The sequence below is a fragment of the Eurosta solidaginis genome, chromosome 4 (assembly GCF_040869045.1).
Source record: "Eurosta solidaginis isolate ZX-2024a chromosome 4, ASM4086904v1, whole genome shotgun sequence".
Lineage (NCBI taxonomy): Eukaryota > Metazoa > Arthropoda > Insecta > Diptera > Tephritidae > Eurosta > Eurosta solidaginis.
The window spans coordinates 230,566,099-230,593,029 of record NC_090322.1 but is presented as its reverse complement, the minus strand read 5'-3'; the positions used below and the strand labels follow the sequence as shown (position 1 = coordinate 230,593,029).

Here is a 26,931-nt window from a genome sequence, read left to right as displayed (position 1 = left end):
CTTTCAGAGAAATAATCAGGATAAAGGAAAACTTTGTTTTAACGTAACTCTTTTCTATAAAACCCAAAGGTAATAAAAACTTCGACCCATAAGAAAAAAACAAATTAAGAATAAATTTACCATGAATACTTTATTGCAAAATTTCTGTTGGACGGTGTTATTACACAAATATTTATTTAACAAAAACAGTCAAAAAAACATCTTCCAATATTTCCATAAAATTTCACGCTATTGACAGTACGAACGATTCAATGGGCGACCAACAAACATTCACCCAACACATCTGAATATTTAAAGTAAAAAGATCAAAAATATTCCGGCTTTTGATTAACGATAAATACGGCGCAGAAAACAATAAATGCCTTGTAGGCGCAATGGAAATTTAATTTCTTTAAGTATAATGTAATACCTATGGCATAGAATGCAATGAATAAGGTTTGTATATAAGTAAATCACTGAAATTGGTTTAAATGTAAGTCATTTAGGGTTCAGCCAAAATTCAATTTTCTATTCAATGTCAAGTTAATAAGTTGAAGGTGTACTTCGAACAAAGAAAGCAACAATTTTCTTGTCGACATTTTTTCTTTTTCTTTATATATTTTTTTTTTTTTGTCATCTTATCCTCTTTTGTATTTCATTCCACAATAGGTGGAGTATAATATGGAGCTATATATGTAACAAAAACAATAAGAACTTGCAACAATGGTAACGTTCTTTGCTTGATTTGAGCAATAAAATAAATGTACGTACATAGGCATTTTTTAAAGAAGGACATCGCCGCCATGGAAGACTAGAATGCTTCAATATTTGCGGTAGAAATAAGCATATTTTAGTTTCTTGCAGGAAGGAGCTGCGCAGTTTAAATGGGCATCATTAAAGGCCTGCCTACTTTTTGGCCTACAATCATTTCTTTTGAGTTATAGTGGTCGGAAATAAGAAATAAATCGCTATTTCAAATTACAGCAAAACAACAAAAGCGATTTTAATAGCTACTATATGAAGCTTTTTTCAAATCAAATGAAATTTATTCCACTTCAACTCGAATAATTTTAAGAGGTATGGAACTGTGCTTTAATACCCAAAAACTACGTGACTTCTGAATGGGATATCACCCTACTTCAGCTGCAAATTAGGTGAGAAGGTCTGACTTTACTAAAGTCAATTGAAAAGTGCTGTCGTTTTTAAGAAGAAGTTGATAAAATGCAATATTTGAAAAGTATAGGCATAGTATGTAGGGTAGACGTAGTGTGCACTGTAGATGTAGCACATGGTATTGGTATGATGTATGAGGGAATACAGAATGTCAACGTAAGTGCATTCTCTACACTGCAGCGTAGTGTGGGAACAATGTACGTGGTAGAGTTGGTATGAGCGAAATCAGATATCAACTCAAACAAATCGGTGGTATATGTATAAAGAAGGAAGTGACACAAAGAAGGAAAAGAATTAAACGGAAAGGAGATGAAAAAGGAGAGAAAGAAAAAAATATACCAGTAATGATGTGAATGATAATAAAGATGCAGATTGTTATCTTCACTTTTGCGAAGCCAAAATGTTGTCGATGTGTTGATAGTTTGCTTTTGATGAGTAATCTGTTTGTTATATGAAGGTGTTTTATCTTAGCAAAAAGTTATCATCAAGTTATCGATTTGTCATAAAAAGTTATCGATATGTTATCAACCAGTTTTTTATTTACTATTGCGAAATAATTGATAGCTTATCGAAAAGTTAACGATAAATTTTAAAAAGCTTCACAAATAGTTGTTTTTTGCAAGCTTGTGGAAATAAAACGCTACGTACATTAACGAATTGCTTACAAAGCAACTATACAAAGTACGCTAGTTCAAGTGGCGAATGAAATGTACAAATGAATATGCAAATCAAACGAAAAAACAAAATAACAGCGCGGCGGCAGGGTGACATACATACATACAAAAAAAAAACGCACGCATTCTATATATTTTTGTTTTTGTAACTTTTTGGTTTAGTGTCACAAACGTAATGCGCTAAATGTGGAAATGTTAAAGCAGCAGTGTCTGTACTTTTTCAATTTCGGGGATCTTACGAAATTTGTAACTTTTTTTTTTTTGAAGTTAATTATACATGTGGGGTTCAAAAGGTATTAACACGCTCTTTTCTTTAAAATTACGTCAAATTGTTTGTATTTCATTTATTTCCGTTTTACAATTAACATTTCAAGTTCGTATTATTTTGCGTTGTACGCTACTATTATAGGTTACATAGACACGTTTAGTTCACATTTACACATGTTTTAGTTCAAATTTATTTATTTAGTTAAACATTTTTACTTTGCACTTATGCTTCGGCATATACAAAAAAGAAGTTATTTTTACTTGCCGTGGCGCGTCCGATTCACTACTCAACTTCATATGAACTGTCCTCAAGCGCAAACTATGACTTTGAAATTTGTCTATTCGCTATTTTAAAAGTTCCGTTATCCCTTTGTTGCTTGTTTGCATTTTATCTTATTTATTCATGTTTCTGCTGTTAGTCCGTTGTCCGCCTGCAGTCGCTTTATGACATACAGTGTTGTAAAATGTCTTAATTACTTTAAGGCTCCCACATCCGGCCATCCTGAGTTTAGTTCGCCTCGAACGATGGGTCGAATGCCTTCATGTACTCCGCTACCGTTGTACTACGTCTTGGACCCTCGTGGTCTCCTACCTTCTCCACTTCGTATCTACCGTGATTCAATTTCTTGGTAACTCTATATGGTCCTAAGTACTTTGGTTTCAGTTTTAACCCTGTGCCGAACTGGGTACGCTTGATGGCTACCAGTTGGCCTAGTTTATACTCTATTTCCCGTTTTCGTTTAGCGTTAAAATTTCTCTTGTTTTCTTCTTGAATCTTCTCTATGTTCTCTTTTGCCGTCTGTCGGACTTCATAACGTTCACTATCTATCTCTTCGACTCTAAGTTCTTCTAACATTTCCCTAAGTTCTGGTACATCCGCAACCCTCATTTCTAACCCCGTTAGGATTCTAAAGGGTGAGAATTTTGTGGTTCTGGGAGGAGTATTATTTATAGCGCGTTGTACTCTATCTACATGTTTGTACCAGGACTTTGGATCGTCGACGCAGAGTTTAGTTAGCATTGGCAAAATAACTCTATGAATCCTCTCGACTTGACCGTTACCTCTAGGGACACCTGTGGCTATGTTTAAAAGTTGTATATCTTCGCTTACGCAATATTCCCTGAAGGAATTTGACGTAAACGCGGTACCCCTGTCAGAAATAATACGTTTCGGATTGCCGAAAACTGACGACTGCCCTTTTAGTATGTTGATCACCGATTCTGCGCCCGTGTTCTTCGTCGGATAAAGCCATGTGAACTTTGAGAACGCGTCGATTACAACAAATAGGTAATTGTATTGCTTGTTTGTCGTTTCCATTGGCCCTAAGTGGTCTACATGATAAGTACCCAATGGTTGGTCCTCCTTATTGATCGGAGTCAGAAATCCCTCTTTTTTCCCCGCCTTCGCTTCCGAGACAATACATTCCATGCACGATCTAACAAACTTTGCTACCTTCTTTGACAACTGTGGCATGTAATACTTTTTCTCGATTGCTTCTTGAGTTTTTTTGTTAGAAAAATGTCCCTGGTTATGCGCGGTTCGTATAATTTCGTCCTCCATCTGAGATGGGATAACCACTAACGTCTTAACTGGATCTTTGAATAAAATGTCATTGTATAGGTAATAATCTTCGTAAGGACCTGTTTCTAGTACTTTCCTAACTGCCTTAATCCAATCATCGTCCATCTGAGCTAATTTCAACCGATGACTTAATGTATCCTCCAATAGCAAGCACGACATTCTACTGAGCGCGTCTACATGTCTCATTTTTGTTCCGCTACGGTGTTCGATTGTGTAATCAAAATCCTGCAAATACAAAGCCCAGCGTGAAACTCTTAACGGTACATCACGCTTTTTTAACGTCATCGTGAATGCATTGCAGTCGGTTACGATTTTAAATTTGATGCCTATCAGGTAAACCCTCCATTTTTTAGTGCCTCAATTATTGCTAAAACTTCCAACTCATACGAGTGGAGTGTTTCCTCAAATGGTTTAGTTTTCCTGCTCATATATTGCACAGGATGAAATTCTCTATCGTCGACGTCTCTTTGCAATAAAATCGCGCCATAGCCGTACATACTTGCATCTGTGTGGACCTCAGTGACTGCTTTAGGGTTATATAAAGCTAAAACCGGGGCCGTAACCAAAGCTACTTTAAGTTGCTGGAATGCGGCTAGCTCCTCGTCTCCCATCTGAAACCTATTGTCTTGGCGGAGAAGCTCAGATAGCGGCTTTGCTATAATCGCGTAACCTTCAATAAACCTTCTGAAATACGACGTTAACCCTAAAAAGCGCTGAAGACTTTTCTTTGAAGTTGGTACCGGAAAACCCTCTACTGCCTTTGTCTTTGCTAAACATGGCTTAATTGTGCTATTTTCTATCACATAACCTAAGAATTCAACTTTTTTCTTCAAGAACTGACATTTTTCCCATTTTATCTTCAAACCACTTGCGGATGCAACTTCCAGAACGAGTTCCAAGCTCTTCATGCCTTCCATTTCGTCTTTCGCCGGAATAATCAAGTCATCCATGTATACGACTACCACGCCTGATTGTATTAGAGGGCGTAATACTGCCGTTATGTACCGTGAAAAGACTGCGGGTGAGTTGGAAATTCCAAATGGGACATAGAGGAACTCGTATTGACCACTATGGGTCACGAACGACGTATATTTTCTGGAATCTTTCTCTATAGGCACGTGGAAGAACCCATTTGACAGGTCGAGCGTCGTGAAGACTTTGGCGCCTTGAAGTCGTTCTAAAACGTCGTCAATTAACGGCATAGGGAAATTGTCTCTATAGATTTTTTCGTTTAACTGGCGGTAATCGCAACAAAGTCTTTTACTTCCGTCTTTTTTCGATACCAAAACCACAGGTGACGCATATTCCGAAGAGCTGGATTGGATGATGCCTTCTTCCAGCCACTTCGCAATTTCGGCGTCTACCCAACACCTATCTTCATATGAAAGTCTCCGTGGCCTTTGATATACTGGCTTTTCATCGGTTAAAATGATCTTCATTTCTACTGGAGACATTTTACTTCTCACGGGTACATAACTTTTAACTAAAGACCTAATTTTTGCCTCTTGGAGTGCATCTAAGTGCGCCAGATCTAACTCTTTCTCTCTTTCTTGGCTTTCCGCCGTGCATATATTTCCAAATTCATTAAAAAGTTCGAACGTCTCTTCTTTTCTACCAACAACTGACTTAGTGTCCGTAGCTAATTTGCTATCAACGGCTGACTGTCCACCAGCAACTGCACTACTTCTTTCTATTGTTATTGGCTCACAACTCGCGGACACAGTTCCCCGTTTTCTAAATTGCACTTCATCATTCTTTATTACTATGTCCACCCATTTCAAAACGTCATTGCCAATAATAACACCGAATCTGGAATCTCTCTCGCGAACAACATGAAAGTTAATAACAACTGCGGAGTCATCAAACTCTACTTCGGTCTTAAACCCACCTAAAGTTATCAAGGCACTATCGGCTATACCGAATAGTTGATGCTTTTCGTTGGTTAACTCGAATTCGCCTAATGATACCAACACGTCATATCTAATCAAGCATAAATCACATCCTGTATCTATGAGTGCTGAATGTACGAAGCTCCGAATTTTAATGTCTTTAAAAATAAGTCCGCCCCGTGATACGGTTCTGCTTTTTGTACTCATCATGGTTGCATTAAGCGATTCTGCCTTCAACTCCTTTTTGGGGTTTTTACAATTCGACGCTATATGACCCAGTTGACCGCATTTAAAACAAGTGACTGTAGCCTGGGGACAATTACGCAAAATGTGGTTTGTTTCACCGCACCGAAAACAGCGTTTATCTTGTTGGTGTTGCGCTTGTTTTGGTAACTTCCCAGATTGTTCGCTTGATTTAACTGCAGCTGCTCGGCTACCTCCCCGGATTTTCTCGTAAACTCTTATTTGTTCTTTTAACTCGTTTATGTTTCTTGCCAGGTAGAGATTTGCCTTGTTGGACCTCGTATCTGGCAAGCCATCTATAAAATATTCGATTATGCTAACATCATCTAAATCAATCATTTTCCCTATTTCCATGAGGTTGTACAAGTACTCTTTGTAATCTTCGTTATACTGTTTTCGCCTATTGCGCAACATACGATGCACTTCATTCGCAGATACTGCTGAACCAAATTCTTCTTTTAACGATTTTTTCAAAGAGTCCCAGTCTTTTATACCTTTTTGGCACTGAACAAACATCTTAGCACCACCTTTTAGCAATTGCTTTGCATAAATAAATTTTTGCAATTCATTCCACTGCACTGCTGCAGCATTCTCCTCAAAAATTTCTAACCACTTTTCTATTGATGCTTGGCCTGAACCTGAAAAACAAGACAAAGAATCTTCGATGTCACGAAGTGTGAAGGGTGTTCTAGTTGTTTCACGCACCCCAACGGCAACGGAGTGTACAGAGGAAGCATTCTCGAAGACTTCGTCTTCGTCATCGCTAAGCTCAATTCCATAATGCTCCATAAGTCTGTCTTGAAGGACTACCTTACGACCACTTGTGGAAAGCCCTAGTTCAGTGAGTTTGCTTTTCAAATTACTTACGGTCAACCCTAATATTTCATCTCTATCCATTGTGCCACGGTAAGCTTTATAACTTTTTTTTGGTATCTACCTTGTTATAATGTATTGAAATGGATATTCTTATTTTTTGCAAAAATTAGTACTAATAGCAATTCTACAATACAATCGAGTTAGTATATAAACTTATACTTATCGTTAGTTTGTCTCGACAGTGTTCAGCTTTCTCATTTGTAAGTGCGGCATCGGCTCGTATCAACAACTGCAACTTAGTAGGTGTAAAGTTTCTTCCATCAACTGCAACATAGGTTCGCCAAATATTATCAATCATCGGAATCGTAGATTTACTGCTGGGCTACTTCGACTTATTCGCCCATGTCAGTACAGTAACACATCAACGGTTGGGCTTTTACTTAGTCGCCCACAACAACAACATTTAAGTTTTACTGCTTGGCTACTCGACTTGTTCACCAACAACAGTACAGTAACACATCAACGGTGGGGCTTTTACTTAGTCGCCCACAACAACAACATTTAAGTTTTACTGCTTGGCTACTCAACTTGTTCGCCAGCACAGTATAGCAACACTTCAAGGTTCGTGTTCCGTTGTTCATTAAACGGACGCCGCAAAGCGACAAAATTTATTATTTCTTTTTCACGCAAAATATGAGCGATGAGCATAACGGCTTTTCAACGATAGGGTTTTGCATATAGGCACCCCAATGTATAACTGTTCTATCGTATGACTTCAATTAAACCCGATATGAATTTTTGGTACAGTTTTATGCAGATATTGCTGCATTTCTAGCACTGAATTTTTCACAACGATCTGTGACAAGCTTTTTTTTTTTTGTATGTACGTGTGTGGCTTAACGGCTTTAGCACAAATAATCGGACGGCGCATGAAATAAGTTTTTATTAAAAAAAATTTCCGCACTTCTGACACCATTTGTGGGGTTCAAAAGGTATTAACACGCTCTTTTCTTTAAAATTACGTCAAATTGTTTGTATTTCATTTATTTCCGTTTTACAATTAACATTTCAAGTTCGTATTATTTTGCGTTGTACGCTACTATTATAGGTTACATAGACACGTTTAGTTCACATTTACACATGTTTTAGTTCAAATTTATTTATTTAGTTAAACATTTTTACTTTGCACTTATGCTTCGGCATATACAAAAAAGAAGTTATTTTTACTTGCCGTGGCGCGTCCGATTCACTACTCAACTTCATATGAACTGTCCTCAAGCGCAAACTATGACTTTGAAATTTGTCTATTCGCTATTTTAAAAGTTCCGTTATCCCTTTGTTGCTTGTTTGCATTTTATCTTATTTATTCATGTTTCTGCTGTTAGTCCGTTGTCCGCCTGCAGTCGCTTTATGACATACAGTGTTGTAAAATGTCTTAATTACTTTAAGGCTCCCACATACATATATATATATATTAACTTATTTATTCATAACACATTTAAATATACCTACACAAAGCACTGCTGCATACACACCCCAATCTATACTTGTTGGCTTTTTCCGCGGGGGCAAGCAGCAGTGAACAAATTTGCTTGAAAAAAAAAGAACAAATGAACAACTTGTTCGTTTATCAGAAAAAGAACGAAAGATTCGAATCTCTGAAGTGAACGAAAAAGCACAACTCTACTCGCTAACGACTGAACTATAAAAAGTAAAATCCTTTACAAAGTTGACGTATCCATATACATAAAAACAACTGATCCAACCAACCTTATAGAAATCAATGCAATTGGTCAATTTTGCCACACTAAAACAAGCCAACCTAATTTAAACGCACGCAAGTTATTTTCTGTCAAAAATGTCTCATGCACATACAACTTGTATGAGAACAACCCAAATTGAATTTGCTGCGTGAAAACCTAACTCGATTTCCAATTTTTGTTCTGCGTGACATTTAGATTTGACGTTTGCACACATGTTCTACATTGTCGCAACGCATGCTTATTTGGGTTAGGGCAAAAAACGCCGGTTGTTTGCGTGCGCTAAAAAATCGCAGTGCGGTTTTATTAGGTTTGTAACGCCCTATATATAGCCATACCATAGCCAACCAATTGGTTTTTGATTTTTCGCCATATCCATAACCTAAAAATATTTGAGTTGGTGAATTTATTAACTTTTTGTAGATTTTATTTATTGTTTTGGATACGTTTTGACAAAAAAAAACTTTTTATTTGTGGAATCTGTTTGATATTTATTGCGCTTTCTTCATTTTTATGAAAATTTCTTGATTTTGAGATTAAGGCGCCGACAAATGATGCCCATTGATATGGATAAATATAAATATAGTTATGGCTATGGCGTTCGACTATGTCAACTTTGCCAAACCCTTAAGTATACGTGTGAAGCAAGTCTGGCTCAATCAAGCTATAGCGCGCCGACCACTGTTCTAGATCAAATTCACTTGGATAGGAAAAACTTTCCATTCTGCTCTAAATACCTTCGCCAACAGTGCACATACATACTGTACATACCTCATTATAATAATAATATTTAAAATCCGATGCAACAACAAAAATTTTTCACACACAAACTGTTTGTATCCAATCGCGATATGACAGGATAATCTTGCAAATAATTCAGCATTTATTGTTTGTGCATTCAAACGCTTAATTTATTCAGCTTTCAAGTCTCAATATGAATTTGACCTTATTGGGTACATTCTGCACTGACCTCAAATAATATACATACTTTGCAGTAACCCCCACACATCAGTGCACTGAATTCTTTTGAAACCGTTTTGTGTCATTATTTTGTAATAAAATTTGTTTATCTTTCCCATTAAAGTTTTTTCGTCCATTGTACATTTTACCTTTTCAGTCACGCAGTATTTTTTTTCTCAGATTTGCTATATTTTGTTGTACACTATTGGTTGAAAACATAGCATTATACCTCAAAACGGAGTCAACTGCAAATTATACAAATTTTGTAAGAGAAAAATAACAAAATTTGTACACCTCGATGGTTACTATGACATGTTTCCTAATTTCACTTATTCACCAGGTAGCTTTTCGGGTGCTGAGTTTTGAACTCGAGTACATTCATCCTGATGTGAGAGCAGAAGCTTATATCCACTAAATGATTTAATGCCTCGCTGCATGCCGTTTTGCTGCAATATCATTTATACGAAATTATGTAAACGTATATTTCACGTTTTAATCCAAAATTGTGGGAAATATTTTTAGGCTTGTTCAACATAGCTTGATCAATGACAATTCTTTTTACTGGTATCAGCATAAAAAAGAGCAACCGAATATTTGCCTAGCGTTTAAATTCTGAGCCTTCGACTTTCTAAAACTGGATATGAAGTAAGTTTTAATAATTTTGGTTGCGCTATACGAGATATTCTTAAACAAAAGTACGAAAGAGGCGCTTTTCGGCTGAATTACAAAGTAAAAAATTCCAGTGGCACTGCTCATTTACAGATTTCGCGGCTTAAGTGCTGCAGCGCAGAAATGGTTGCCCGTTGTGTGCTAATGCTGATACTAGCAAAATACTGGTTTTTGGCCTTGACTTGGTTCATTTGGCCTTGACCACCAAAAAAAAAATGCAAAGGCAAACTAATTCTATATTTCACGTTAAATTTTTTTAGTCAGAAAATAAGTAACGTCAAGCGGCCCTGACGTAATCAAAAATAATATTTTATTTTTTTTTCATGAAAGTAAGCATCATCAAGTCTTATTCAAAATATGGTTGAATGAGCGCAAGTATTCTCTGCCCATTCCTCAAGAAAGACGATCTCGCAAACAGCGCTAATTATCGCGCGATCAGCCTGCTCAATATCCCATCTAGCGTACTGTGAAAGACTGAAGACATAATTAGCGAACTGATTTGACCTTGTCAGTGCGGTTTCAGACCATCTTTATATTGACCAGATCTTCACAATGCACCAGTTCCTGGAGAAAACTAACGATTAGAAAATCAACACTTGCTTTTTGTCTCGTCTCCAACACAGCCTCCGACAGCTTGAAAAGAAAATTTGTGTATGCTGTTGAGTCCCAAATGACGTTCAACAACACCACAAGCTCGGTAAAGATTGTGTATCGCCTCTTCGGGCCATTCAAAACCTAACCAGGCTTCAGACAAGGTGACTGCCGGAGAAGATAATTTGCCAGCCGCACTTAACCATGATAGTACAGCCTATATTAAGAGCGTATAATTACTGGCGTATGTTGATGATATTGATATCATTGACTTTAAAAAAGGCGTTGTGAGTGTTTCTCTAGCTTCGATAGAGAGGGGAAAAAATTGCTGAAATTGGATACTTTGAATGACTTTGTCCATCGGTAAAACTAGCGAAAACAATATCAGCTTAAAGATCAAATGGAGAATAACTATTGCTAAAATATGCTACTTTTGTCTAAGTAGGCAATTGAAAAGTAAAGTCCTCTTTCGACGAACAAAAACCAGAGACTACAAGTTGTTCAACGTACATGTCTTGATATATGACTCGAACTCTGGGAAGATATCAAGAGAAGATGAGATGGCTCTTGGAGTGTTCGAGAGAAAAGTTTTCGGAAAGATTTATGGTTCTTTCCGTAATGCCGACAGCGAGTAGCGAAGGAGAATAATGATGAGCTATATGGGCTTGACGTAAATATGAAGATAGTGTAGCAAATAAAAGGCCAAAGGCTTCACTCGCTAGGTCATGCTATGGGGATGACCAAAGACGATCCAGCTTAGAAAGTAACGACCAAAATTTCTTAGGCGGTTAAGCTCAAATTTATGATTATGAGTTAATATTTAGCCTTATAAAGTTGATCTTTATTCAAAATATTTAACATCATCTTAGTGTATAAGTATTTTATTTTTTTTTTTTTTTATTGATATTAGAGAAAAATTACAAAGTTTACAAACATCGATGGTTACTAGGATGTGTTTCTGAATTTCAATTCTTCATCAGCTAGCTTTTCGGAAGCTGAGTATTGAAATCGATCTCCAACATTCATACTTAATACTAGCGTAAAGGCAAATGCCTTTATCCACTCAGACATATGGAAAGAAATTGAATAGGTTGAAAATTTAATTTTCTTCTAAGTACTATCTAAAACTATTATAACCAGCGCCTATTACTATTGCATAATTTTCAATAAACGTCATTGTTAAATTGCTTATTTTTTACACTTAGCTGTAGATCAATTCAATTATGTGTTGTGCATACAATTTTTGTTGCAAACTGTATTATGCTTGTGTGCGTGACTAAAACGCCAATCAGCAGACAAAGGGGAAGCTAAATAAATCAGACCCTCCCCCTCTATTCAACCATTCAATCATTCAGCTGAAACATATTCTTGTAACCGTAACACACATACGCACACATATTTGAATACATTTTAGTTAAAATTTAAATTTACTTTTTTGTCAAAATTAATTTACTAATATATTTTATTTATTTTTCCAAATATTTGTAGTACATCAAAATTATGTTGGCACGGATGCGGAAAAAAGTCCGTATTTCCTTTCGGTTGTTTCACAAGAGTCGGGACACCAGGGAGCACCAATGTATCGTGCAATATTATTTAGAAAGCAGGTAAGGTTTTATAAAGTAACTAGTTTCTTATTTAACACGTAGGCCTGTTGAAACGTTTTATGAGGGTATGTAAAGACATAGATATTTACTACATATGTCGCTACCACCCTCACACCGGTTACTGTCCATATCTAAATTAAATAAATAATTCAAAGACGGCATTTAAATTTAAATTATCACAAATTCTATCCAATACATAAGTTATCTGGGTATGGGAAGCCGCTCGAAGAAGAGGAAGGTCGAAATCGTGCAGTATGTGAAAATTAATATAAAGAAAGCGTGTGTAAAAAGAATATCTCATATACTCATATTGGACATTTATGAGGTTAGTTTAATGAAGGACCGCACGATAATGGCAACGGGGCCTGTCCCTTCAATAGACGAATTAGTTTCTAGAATAAACAGCTATCTCCCCAGTTATTATAGTTTATTTACATCACACGACCTGGTAATAACACCAACCAAATCCAGGTCTAGTCAGATAATGATTGACGTTCACGTCGATGATGATGCCCTACCGACTGCCAGTCACCCACATATATCAGAGGTAACGTTCGATAATACTATCACCTTCAGGAATCCCTAGGCAAAATCTGTGCAGAAATCGGTAAATGCCTTTTTTAAGACGGCCCGGGTAAACCACGTTATCAATAAACACTAGCCTGCTCTTGCAGGAGAAGAAAATACACTACCAAATATGACGCGTGTCACCCTGGCACAACTGTAACAGTTTAAACTCTTACTTGTTGTAATATATGTCCTGCATGCTATGTGTCCCCACATGTCACCAATCATATTTTGAATTGTGAAATGTAAAGTCTACGCCTCTAACATTAACCTCCTCATGGTCTACCCCTGCTGATAACGATTTTTGAGTGGTCGCACCCATTCAATGTGGCGAATCACTTTTAATACAACAACAACAACTTCACGAAAAGATAAATATATGTTACGAACCACGTAAAAAGCAATTTCCCGAATGCTTATGTGCTACGCCTCACCAGTTTAGTCGCCTGGTATTAAAAACACACATTGGAAAAGCTGCAGGCTTGTCAAAATGCTGCAATCAGAAATGCCACGGAATGTCTTCTTATGGGACCTGAACATCATCAACATAGTTATACTAATGTGCTTAATATTAAATAGATTACGAAATGCTGAAAAGACAGCATAATTTTCATATGCCTGGACACCCTAGCAAAGAACTGCTTGATCCAGCCCCGCCACCAAAGGGATAAGAAAACATCTCCGTAGGTACTTTGATGATATTTGGCACGTCTTTGCAGCTTTTTGATAAGCATGATTTACATAATTTACACAGAATCCGTAAAAACTTTTGCTTAGTCGCGCCATGCGAACCCCCCTCTCCACATACATTACCAAGGGGGGCACTAGTCATTCTGGCCCAACTTTTTTCTGGATACTGTAACAGGGTTTACTCATACTTGTCTAGAATCAGCCCCGACATACGTTATAAATGCCCTGCATGCGATGTTATTGTAATGTGAAACCTATGCCTCTAACAGCAATATCCCTCTTATTCAACCATGTTGAAACTGCTAGTTTCATTGCACTCCCGTTTGAGGACTTACCTATATTATGAGGCGAAACACTGTTAACACATCAACAATCTCAACAGAAGTATTCAGAATCTCTAGTTATAGAAATAAAAAGCGCTTTCAAAATTCAATAAAAATCTGTTGAATAGTTTCGAAGTATAGATTTATGTATACTTTTAATATCAATTAATGAAAAATCCACTCGGCGTATAAAATATTCACTGATTATGTAAACTAACTACATGCTTCTATATAAGGCAACACATCTTTAGAGTAAATACATGCATGAATACATTTAAGTACACATATAACGCTAACCAGCTCGTACGCCATGGCGTATGAGTTATGAGCACGGTTGCCACTTTGGTCCATTTAGACCAAAAATGGTCCTTTCCAACCCTATTTGGTCCGCTGGTCCATTTTTCTTAATTTTGGTCCTTTTTAGGCTGTTATCAAGATTTTGGTACTTTTGCTTTTTTTTTTCACCGATGTAAAAATATTCAACACTGCACACAAATTTTTCCACACCTTCATTAACCCTCATAAAATTTTCAATTTACCTCAATGGTTTTTTTACGAAAAAACTGCTGTCATTGAAATGTAGGAGAACAATGGCAATTCACCTAGCAGATAGTTTAGATAATTGTTGGATCTTGAACCAAACCAATTTCCGTTAATTGTCGATGAAACAAGCGGCCAATCAGAAAATCTTGGTTTGGTGGCTGGATTTTCGATGGGTTATCAAACACTCTTTGTGACAGATTTTGGTCACTATGTGAGCTTAAAAAAAGTTGATGCATATGCACGTGCAGCTCAAAGCGATTTGACAGAGTTTGCCACTGACGAAGCTATTCTTAAATTGCAAACTAAATCAAAGCATGAAACTAATTTATTTTATATAGTGCAATCATTCCGATAGGTATTGAGAGTTTGTGAAACAATATATCGATATGCCAAAAAAAGTTACCATTAAAAAATATGTACAAAGAAATCCTATGTAAAAAATTTTGAAAGTGTTAATTTTCGTTTGGGATGTCGATATTTAAATTTTTCTTACATAACCCCAAACGAATGAATGAGTTTAAGGAATTCCACGACTATTGTGGAAAGTGTCTTCTTGCGCACGCCTCACACTGCGATACGGCTATATTTTCTATCTTCGTGTCTGGAAGTTAATGGCGTTTCTGCTATACACCTCTCGTATTCAATATCAGTCGCTGCATTAAAAGGTGGCTTATGATTCAAAAACAAATTTTCCACTTTTTTTCTGGTTTCGATAGTTTTTGAGACGCTCTTTCACGTGGGGAAAACTAGAAAGTCCCTAACTTGCTTAGAAGTGTACTAAAACTGTAGAGAAAGAAGAGCACAAATGAAAGACGATGAAGCCTTTGGTTCCTTCGATGCCACTGTGGTGGCTGGTGAAGTATCTTCAGATTTTTTTGATAGCATTTTTTTTCGATGGCAATGGAGCCAAAATATGGGTCAGAAACTGGTTTGTGATTTGCCTTTTGGGCATGACTGTTCATAATATAAAAGAAAAACTACTAAGAAACTGATGAAATGCATTGTTTATTTTTAACAGCTGTTTCCCGCAATTTCCTTTTTGAGTCATAAGCCACCTTTTCATAGACCGGGTCACATATATATTTCCGGCCTGCGCTAAAGAGTTAAATCAGAAAAAGGTTGTCGATATTATATCATCAATATGAAGCAAATTTTGAGTAATTTTATGTACAATGATTATATCCAAATATATAAAGTATTAAAAGATTAATATTTAATATATTAATATTAAAAAATTTCAGTGTACATAATTTAGAATAATAAGCATTTTAACTCAAAGAAAATTTTTTTGGAAGTGAGGCAGAAATATGTTTTGAAAGCGATAACTTTACAAATGCTCAACGTAGATCTGATATAAATGCTTACTGCTAAATTATTCTCGTACCTAGACAAATCTGATCAAAATTCCAATACTACACAGTTGACACTTTTAAGACTTCTCAATGGTTAATCTGAGGACTGTAGCTAGATTCAATAAATGTGAGAAATGTACATTTTCCTCAAACACAAATTATATGGAAAAAGTGTACATTGCAAAACTCGCACTTACTGAATCCAAGCCTTAGATGGGGAAAACTGAAACGCAAGGGTGCATTGGTAAATGGAAGGATAAAGAAATAAACTAAAAAAAAAAATAAAAATGGAACACCCAGCCATTGGAAATATTATTTTCTTAACTCTTAGGGCTAAATTTATGATAAATTGGTACAACCGAGCTCTGGAAAATTTTATTTTAAAAATAATATGCTTTTATGTAAATAAAACAGAACTAGTTTGGCTCGTATCACGGGTTTCCCTCTAATGGTTTTCGTCAAAACATATATTTATATAAGGTTTTTTGTTAAAATGAAAGTGTTTGGGATAATTTAGAACAATCTGAAATTAAAGATTTTACAACGAATTCAACACATTTGTGATTTACCGAAGCCAATTAAAGAATACAAAAATTTGGTCAATTTCTTTTAAATTTGGTCCTTTTTTCGATGAATTTTGGTCCCAAATGAAAACATGGTGTGGCAACCGTGGTTATGCCTTCAACGGATTTGCACGTCTTTGGTCTGTGTTAGATCATGTGCAGCTTGACTCGTTAAAAACCGCATATCTCAACTACAAATTTTATAGTTTTGTATAAGTTGAGCAAAGAGATCACAAAAAATACCTACTCCAGTTATATTTAACATTATACGTATATATTAACAAGTAGGGAAGGCTAAGTTCGGGTGCAACCGAACATTACATACTCAGTTGAGAGCTATGGAGACAAAATAAGGAAAATCAGCATGTAGGAAAATGAACCTAGGGAACCCTGGAATGTGGTTGTATGACATGTGTATCAAATGGAAGGTATTAAGGAGTATTTTAAGAGAGAGTAGGCCATAGCTCTATGGATGGACGCCATTTAGGGATATCGCCATAAAGGTGTACCAGGGCTGACTCTAGAATTTGTTTGTACGATATGGGTATCAAACGAAAAGTGTTACTGAGCATTTTAAGAGGGAGTGGGCAATAGGTCTATAGGTGGACGCCTTTTCGAAATGTCGCCATTAGGGTGGGCCATGGGTGACTCTAGAATGTGTTTGTATGATATGGGTATCAAATGAAAGATGGTAATGAGTATTTTAAAAGGGAGTAATCCTTAGTTCTATATGTGGACGCCTTTTCGAGATATCGCCATAAAGGTGGACCAATGGTGACTCTAGAATGTTTGTACGATATGGGTATCAAACGAAAGGTGTTACTGAGCATTTTAAGAGTGAGTGGGTATTAGGTCTATAGGTGGACGCCTTTTCGAGATATCGCCATTAGGGTGGGCCAGGGGTGACTCTAGAATGTGTTTGTACGATATGGGTATCAAATGAATGGTGGTAATGAGTATTTTAAAAGGGAGTAATCCTTAGTTCTATATGTGGACGCCTTTTCGAGATATCGCCATAAAGGTGGACCAAGGGTGACTCTAGAATGTTTGTACGATATTGGTATCAAACGAAAGGTGTTACTGAGCATTTTAAGAGGGAGTGGGCATTAGGTCTATAGGTGGACGCCTTTTAGAGATATCGCCATTAGGGTGGGCCAGGGTGACCCTAGAATGTGTTTGTACGATATGGGTATTAAATGAAAGGTGGTAATGAGTATTTTAAAAGGGAGTAATCCTTAGTTCTATAGGTGGACGCCTTTTCGAGATATCGCCATAAAGGTGGACCAAGGGTGACTAGAATGTTTGTACGATATGGGTATCAAACGAAAGGTGTTACTGAGCATTTTAAGAGGGAGTGGGCATTAGGTCTATAGGTGGACGCCTTTTCGAGATATCGCCATTAGGGTGGGCCAGGGGTGACTCTAGAATGTTTGTACGATATGGGTATCAAACGAAATGTGTTACTGAGCATTTTAAGAGGGAGTGGGCATTAGGTCTATAGGTGGAGGCCTTTTCGAGACATCGCCAATAGGGTGGGCCAGGGGTGACTCTAGAATGTTTGTACGATATGGGTATCAAACGAAAGGTGTTACTGAGCATTTTAAGAGGGACTGGACATTAGGTCTATAGGTGGACGCCTTTTCGAGATATCGCCATTAGGGTGGGCCAGAGGTGACTCTAGAATGTTTGTACGATATGGGTATCAAACGAAAGGTGTTACTGAGCATTTTAAGAGGGAGTGGGCATTAGGTCTATAGGTGAACGCCTTTTCGAGATATCGCCATTAGGGTGGGCCAGGGGTGACTCTAGAATGTGTTTGTACGATATGGATATCAAATTAAAGGTATTAATGAGGGTTTTAAAAGCGAGTGGCCCTTAGATGTATATGTGAAGGTGTTCTCGCGACATTGACCAAAATGTGGACCAGGTGATCTAGAAAATCATCTGTCGGGTTCTGCTAATTTATTTATATATGCAATACCACTAACAGTATTCCTGCCAAGATTCCAAGGGCTGTTAATTTCGCCTTGTAGAACTTTTTCATTTTCTTCTACTTAATATGGTAGGTGTCACACCCATTTTACAAAGTTTTTTCCAAAGTTATATTTTGCGTCAATAAACCAATCCAGTTACCATGTTTCATCCCTTTTTTCGTATTTGGTATAGAATTATGGCATTTTTTTCATTTTTCGTAATTTTCGATATCGATAAAGTGGGCGTGGTTATGGTCGGATTTCGGCCATTTTTTATACCAAGATAAAGTGAGTTCAGATAAGTAGGTGGGCTAAGTTTAGTAAAGATATATCGTTGTTTGCTCAAGTTATTGTGTTAACGGCCGAGCGGAAGGACAGACGGTGGACTGTGTATAAAAACTGGGCGTGGCTTCCACCGATTTCGCCCATTTTCACAGAGAACAGTTACCGTCATAGAGTCTATGTCCCTACCAAATTTGAGAAGGATTGGTAAAGTTTTGTTCGACTTATGGCATTAAAAGTATTCTAGACAAACTAAATGAAACTGGGCGGAGCCACGCCCATTTTGAAATTTTCTTTTATTTTTGTATTTTGTTGCATCATATCATTACAGGAGTTGAATTTTGACTTAATTTACTTATATACAGTAAAGATATTAAATTTTTTGTTAAAATTTGAATTAAAAAAAAATTTTTTTTAAAAAGTGGGCGCGTTCTTCATCCAATTTTGCTAATTTTTATTTAGCACATATATAGTAATAGTAGTAGCGTTCCTGCCAAATTTCATCATGATATCTTCAACGACTGCCAAATTACAGCTTGCAAAACTTTTAAATTACCTTCTTGTAAAAGTGGGCGGTGCCACGCCCATTGTCCAAAATCTTACTAATTTTCTATTCTGTGTCATAACGTCAATCCATCTGCCAAGTTTCATCGCTTTAACCGCCTTTGGCAATGAATTATCGCATTTTTTCGGTTTTTCGAAATTTTCGATATCGAAAAAGTGGGCGTGGTTATAGTCCGATATCGTTCATTTTAAACAGCGATCTGAGATGAGTGCCCAGGAATCTACATACCAAATTTCATCAAGATACCTCAAAATTTACTCAAGTTATCGTGTTAACGGACGGACGGACGGACGGACGGACGGACGGGCGGACATGGCTCAATCAAATTTTTTTTCGATCCTGAATATTTTGATATATGGAAGTCTATATCTATCTCGATTCCTTTATATATGTACAACCAACCGTTATCCAATCAAACTTAATATACTCTGTGAGCTCTGCTCAACTGAGTATAAAAATATGTATAAACGATTGATGTATAAAATCTCATCTAGCTGCCAGCAGACTGTGCTATTTATTTTAGCAAATGCCTTTTATTCTTATCAAACTAGAAAGGTAAACACATAATATGTGCATATTAGCTGAAGCCAACTTCCGATTTACTCTGCAGTCAGTGTGTATATATGTATGTAAGGGTGTGTGCTATGCTTTCTTAGCACACCATTGTTGTAATAGCTGTCTTAATATGACTCAGTCATCTGATGGAGGCTGCAAGTTGAGTCGGTAAAGAAAATAGAGCGCTGATTGTGTGTGGTATATGAGTAGGTAACGTCAGTGTTAATCCATCATATTACAGCAATTGGCTCATACTTATTTACATACATAATATGTGTTAATATTAAGTATGTGGGAAAAAAAGATAAATGGCTATCCTATATTAAAATATTTCCTTATTAACCTCCTTTGGTAACGCCCAAATTTTAAAGTATCTATGTATATGGAGAAAAAATGTTGGATTTTCAGAATTATGTAGCGCGTAAGCGAGAACTCGCATTTAATTTATTAACAAAACTATAAGTGTGATTGAAACGAGTATAACAAAAAATGAGATCTGCTCAGCTTTTAACAAAAAGACGGGTCATGCGACATATAATAGGCTGATACTCCAATAGCTGACCCGAACAACAGGGTCGACCAACTTATAGATTTAAAAAAGCACAAACAAGTTCCATTCTGGTGACATGCGCTTGAACATTCATATTTTTATTTTACTGCTTTTAAACCGTTATATCATATAAACTGTAGTAAATTTCTAGGTTATAGGGTTCATCATTTCCGTTACTATCCCTCTATGCCGGTTACCAGGTCGTTTTATTACGATAATGGTAATATTTTATAAAAGTATCTAAGGTATTAAGTTATTATAAGTGTCCGCAAATAATTGTTATTCCTTAAAATTTATACCTGATAAACCATAATGGTCCCGATCACATATTTTTATAGCTATGCCTATGATTTTGAGAACCCACTCAAGATAAATTCTGGACTGTTCGAAGATAATTTTGGTATAATGTCGAGACTTATTTGTAGAAATGTTGGGCTCATTTCGGGCCAATTTTGAGATTACTTCGAAGTTGTTTTCTATTCTATTTCTGAATCACGTCACTACATAGGGTGTTAATAAAAATAGAAAAAGGCCTGATGTATAAGAAGTATGCCTAAGCAGTATTCTCAGACATTGCCGGGGCTTTACATGATATGTTTAAATGGACGATAATGGATGGTCTTAATTATATTGAAGTACACCCAGCCATCACCAAATGGATCGGCTGCGTGCTAATTGCAGGCAGATTACCTTGCACTGAGGGTTTTATGAGGCTACAAAATCAGTGGACAGGGGTACGCTGCAGGGCGAAGTATTTTTGTCTATGCCATGGACGCTGATCATCAACCAACTGCTCAGGCGATGTAGGACCATCAAGCAATGCAGATGACGTTGTAGTTGTCTAAGTGGAAAGTGCCTTCCAACAATTAGCTCTTGAATGGATCGGGCGCTTCGACACATACATACCTGGGCATCCAGAATTGATCTGAGTGCCAACGCGGAGAAAACGGATATGGTTTTGTTTATCAGGAGGTATTTGGTACGGAGTTGGTCTGGGCCTAGGTTTTAGATGTGACCCTGCAAGAGAAACCTTATACCAAATATCTAGGAATCATTCTTGATATGATGTTGTCGTGGAAGCTCAACGTGGAGGAGAAGTGGATATAAAGAAAAACTGGGGTGTATGTGCGTTCCATACTATACTATAGTCCTTGTTTGGTGGACGGTTACTAAAAAAAGAATGTACCTCAAAAAATTACAGTGGGGAGGTAGGCTATGAAGGTTTTGCATAGTGGAAGCTCTGAAAACAGAACGCGAACGTTTTCGGTATTTGGCTTTACTTGTTCACTGACCATTTGCTTTATCTTGCCTGCAAAATGCTAGTTCTCTGTGAGACACCGAAACCAGTAGTGCCCGTATTAAACTGTTTTATTTGAAAATATCAGTTTGTGGAACAGTACTGTACCGAATTGTTGTTCAGCTACGTCTTGTATATATAACACGCAGAGAGTTCGTGCGTATTCGTGAAACGCTCTCGTTAAGTAACCCAACAAACACTGAAAACAAAAATCTCAAACGATTGAGAAAAACATTCTCAGTTTGATATTCAACATTATTTATCATTTTAAACAAAATATTTTCTCGACTTTTTCTCAAACGTCGATCTTCAGCTTGAGAATAATTTGAGACATACTTGAAAATTTTTTCTCTCAAATGTTTGAGAAAACATTAATTCTCAGTTTGATATTCAGCATTATTAATCATTTGAAGCTAAATATTCTCTCCACTTTTTCTCAAATGTGTTCTTCAATTTGAGAATGGTTTGAGATATGCTTGCATTTCGTTCCATTCTGGTTGAACACCATCGATATCATGGAATATTTTCGTTAATAATAATATGAAGACTTCTTGCGCCAATGTGTCTAAATTTTAGAAGTTTATAATAAATAAAATAAAACATAGTACAACATGCTTATTTTGCATCAATGCTATCGACAGTGTCGCCGATAGTGCCGTTGATAATTTGTCGATCTCTAATTTGCATACTTTAGCTGGAAATGTAAACAAGCGATTTTATTGAGTGAAGTTGGGCATAAAGTGAAAAACAAAGGAAGTATGTATTTATAAATTTTAATAATATTAAGTGATATTGTACTACATTATGCATAAAACAAAACGAGTTAAAAGTGAAGTGAGGCAAATATCAAATTTGCTTACCGAAAGTGGCACAACAGTGGAATCCATTTCGTTCCGCTTTATTCTCGTTTGAGAAAAAGTTGAGAATCCAAAAATTCTCTATTTGAAAATAAAGAAAAATTCCATATTAAAAATGTGCCTTTTAGCTTGAGAATGCTATCAACGGTTATTTGAAATGCATTTGAAAACTAACGTTTGAAATGTGAGAAATGGGCTGATTCTCAAATGTAATTCAAACTGAGAATTGACAAAAATGTTTATTGGGAAGTGTTTGGTTTATGGATGTGTGCGATTCGTTGGCAGGGTAGATAGAGTTCATTTTGAATTTTTGTGCATTAATTCCGCCAACGACCATGACGTCAATTGACGTCAAATGGCTACAAAATCAATTTAAGTTAAGAAAATATGAAATGGCCACAAAGTCGAATATGAAATCTTTACAATCTTAACGATATTGGTAGATGACTACTGTATCTGGATTTTGAAAAATGATCATAAAGTCAATTCTTTTTTCTCAAGTGGTCATAAGGCTAATTACTTTGTTTCACACCTCGACCTATTAAAAGTTGAACAACTGTTGAATTATAGTTATATTTTATTGTTTTCCCTATAATTTTGTTCATTCGCATAAAAAGATAGGGCCCGTATCTTGTTATACGATCCGCGATCAAAATCCATTTTTTAAATTACAATTGCTCTGAAATGGTGAATCCCTTGATTAACATATGTTTACTGTTGACGGTATATCTATGTTTTGTTACAACTTTTATAAATAATTTGACAGATCCATTTGTATTAGTTTAGTGAAATTGGTTTTTCATCCGTAATCGTATAACACGATATGGCCCCAGTTTTTTTTTTATTCCCAATTTTTGAATACGGCGCTCCGTCTCCTATATTTTGGTCCCATTCTAGTGAAAAATTTTATAAAAAGCTGGCCCATTGAGGTCCTTTCTGAGATGAGAAAAACTTGTTTAACTATATGTTTAGAGGAAATCTGGAATAAAAAAGTTTGACGATTTTTTATCTAAATATTTCGCTTCCTTATTCAAGTTCCCTACATTTTAAAATCAGATTACAAGCTGAGCCGGTAAGGATTCATTCGAAATAACAACAGCATACAGTTTTTTGGTTTTTGTTCTGATCTTATATTGCTGTATATAGGTGTGGCTTTTTTCCCGAAATGGAAAATTATGAAAGAAAATAAAGTGAATTGACCTTGTAACCATTTGAAATGGTCATAAAGCCATTTGATCTTATGGCCTTTTGAGAGGCATAATGTCAATTGACCTTTTGATCATTGACCTTATGTCACCTCGTGTAACACGTCCGACGAGGTATTTCAATATTGACATTATTGTCTTCTGTTATATTGTATATGAAATGTATGCTTGTAGCTTTGTTATTTATTAACTTTATCAATCTTGGTGTACTGACGACATTTATGTAAATATGTACCTACATATATTGTTTCCTTCCTCTACCGCAGGGTACACAGAAAATTGCATTACCGTATCAAAATAATCAAAAGATGACGGTGAAACATATATTGACACATTTTACTGGCATTGATTCATCGGCCAAAAATCCAAAGGAAATATTTACAGCCGATATACAAAAGGACTTGTTATTGCTTGAGGAGCAAGAGGGTTCAGTGAATTTCAAATTTGGTGTGGTTTATATGAAACCAGGACAAGATTGTGATGATGAAATGCTAAGCAATCGTAAGTACTTTGAATGGCTATATTTATATGTAAATAGTATGCATGACTTACGAAATCTCGAAATACAAGATCCCGAAACACTTTAACCCACACGACCATATCTCCGCAATTCATGATCCCAATAGAACCAAAAATAACCCCTAGCCGATCCAACACCGACTATGCGATCCATAGAGTTTCGGCGCAACTGCAACAAGGGTTAAGGACTCGGGACCGCTTGAATGCAGGTCATATAGCCATAGAAGTATAGCGACATCTTATAAGTACAGAGCGAACGGAGTACATGTTTCCGTGTTTGAAAATATCAAACATCCGTATGTATAAAGATGCTTCCAAATTAAGGAGAATTCGAGTATGCTATTAACTGTGTCGACCCAGAATATGAGAATCCTACAGGCTGCCAGATCACTGCAGTGCCTTTCAGGGTAAAATATATATATTGATCGTCAGGCGGCGATAAGGGCTATTATCTGGTATAACGCTTCATCAAGAAGCATCCTGAATGCAAAGAACCTTTAAAGAGACTTCGTTTACGGAAGTTTCCGGTCATAAAAGGATACAAGTTGAAGAAAAGGCCGATGAGTTGGCAAAAGAGGGTACGGCACTCGATGAATCGACTGTTGACTATCAATCTACTTGTGAGAAATAAAAAAGAGGAAAGGAGTTGTGTGTGAAGCAGGAAAGGCGCAAGCAGAAGCGCATGGCTGCAAAATTTCAAAGATTATATGCAAACTCTACGACGTTAGACTCATAAAATAGCCAATATTTCTAAAGGATCACGATGGGCATGCTAGCTAAACACAGCGTCCTGGCGTCACATGCTTATAATTAAGGCCTCGTCAGTAACAGCAGATGTATGAGCTGCAAGAGAAAACGATTGAACACATTATTTTTTTCCTGCGCTTGCTATTTCAAGGAGGCTACAAGTGATGGCAGGGTTGCCAGATCTGAATGCAGCTATAAAGTTAGGTCCTTCTTGGTTTTCCTAATAGGACCGAGATATTTTATAACGTAAGCCCTGGTAACTAATTGGGGTTTCTCCGTTTGGTCATCAAATAAATTCCGGTAACATTATGGACATTGTCCGTGTATGTGAGGCCTTTATTTACTGCCTTGTTCAACGTATCCTAACTCTGCAATATGCTATGCCGAATTATATTGTTTATTTTACTCGTAAACGTTCATCGAATTTCTTATAATAGCAAATTAATTATATTTTACATTCCACAGAAGAAACAAGCTCCGACTTTGAGGACTTTCTGCAAATACTGGGTGAGAGGATACGACTCAAAGGATGGGATCGTTTTCGTGGTGGCCTAGATGTTAAAGGTAGGAGGGTTGCTAATAGGATTTAAGTTATATTAAAGTATTTATTTCACATAGAAATACTAGATATCAGTTAACGATATTAGAGAGATTATGTATACGAGCAATTAGGATCAGATAGATACTCTCAACCGTAACAAGCTCGACTTTTTACTGCCGTAAAGGATATACCCGAGGAAATATTTTCCAAACAAAAAAATTATTCTTTATTTTAGTCGCAGGAGAGTTAGGGAGTATAGTTTGAGTATTTCCAAAGAACTTTATAACGTGTATTTTAGATACTGCTTCCCTTCACTTCAACCACTTCTACGTACAGGCACGCAACTTAGTCCACACTTAATAAGTCCATATCATTAATGACAACATCAGATAAGGCTGCTATGGTAGCGTCTAAGGCAAAAGTGCTTCGAAAGATTTAATGGCCTCTACGTGTTTGCGATGGCGTATACTAAAGAGTATTTAATGACGGGCTTGGTGAGCTTTATGCAGAGATCAGCATAGAAGTGCGGGGAATTAAAACACAGCAATTACGCTGGCTGAGCCATTCTTTGCGTATTAAAGATGATACTCCGATCTGGAGCTCGTTTATGGAAACCTGCAAGGGAAGAGGACAATCTCTACTTCGCTGGAAGTACCAAGTCGAAAATGGATTTAATGTTGTAGTTGGTACCAATTGGCACCAGTTGGGCTAGCGAAGAAGTGACTGATACAATTTTTTGGACGGCCAAAACCGTTCAAATGGTTAATCCAATCAAAAAGTAAATGTAGCAGCCATTTTATTTAAAGACGACCGCCGTAGTGAGATAGTAGCTTGCTCTGTCCTGGGTTCAACTTCCGGGCAAACGAACCCAAAAAATTTAGAAACAAAATTGGTTCAATAAGAAAAAAGTTTTCCTAAGCGCAGTCGCAACTCAGCAGGGGCTTGGAAAATACTCCGAATTAATTTGTTCCATTAAAAGCTTCTAGGTAAAAATTCATTTCATCTCCTGTTCGGAGTTGGCATATATGTAACACTGAAGTCCCGTACCATCAAAATGTAGTTCAATTTAAAATGAACACCACCCAAATTGCAAGAAAAACTCGGCCTAAATCTTCTCCCAGGTAAATAGCTCAAGAATTTATTCAAAGTTATCGCTTCGTTATCGTTTATTTTTCAAAAAGTTATCGTTTTGATATCGAAAGGCTATAGACTTTATATCGTAGTGTTGCCAATTTATTATTGGCATATTATCAATTTTTACCGGTGACTTATCGGTTTATTATGAAAGAGCTACCGATATATGTTTAATATATAATCGATGACACATTTTTTATGCATCAATAACAAGCCGATAAGAAACCAATAAGAACTAATAAGCCGATAACACGACAATAATAATTGTTAATACATAATTAGTCGATATTAAAACAATAACTTATTGGTGTCAGCTGTTACCAATAAGATACCGATTCTTCTGAAAAAGCTCGAAATTATTGATTTCTGGTAAAGTTACCTCTGGTTTGGTTTAACTTCAACCCCTGATCGAGCTCTAGTTAACTTGAAAACTTAAGTTTCCTAGATGTATAGACATC

The 26,931-nt window shown here is 36.5% G+C and overlaps 1 protein-coding gene across 3 annotated transcripts in view; it reads left to right on the top strand.

The window, feature by feature from the left end:
- The window catches only part of LOC137251064 (GTPase-activating Rap/Ran-GAP domain-like protein 3), a 346,592-nt gene that overhangs the window by 285,970 nt on the left and 33,691 nt on the right, over positions 1-26,931 (top strand). For all 3 annotated transcript variants that reach the window (XM_067785004.1, XM_067785002.1, XM_067785003.1), the window contains 3 exons: positions 12,092-12,210; positions 23,799-24,033; positions 25,264-25,362. In XM_067785004.1, the coding sequence (XP_067641105.1) occupies positions 12,092-12,210; positions 23,799-24,033; positions 25,264-25,362 (453 nt within the window). The remainder of the gene's footprint in view (positions 1-12,091; positions 12,211-23,798; positions 24,034-25,263; positions 25,363-26,931) is intronic.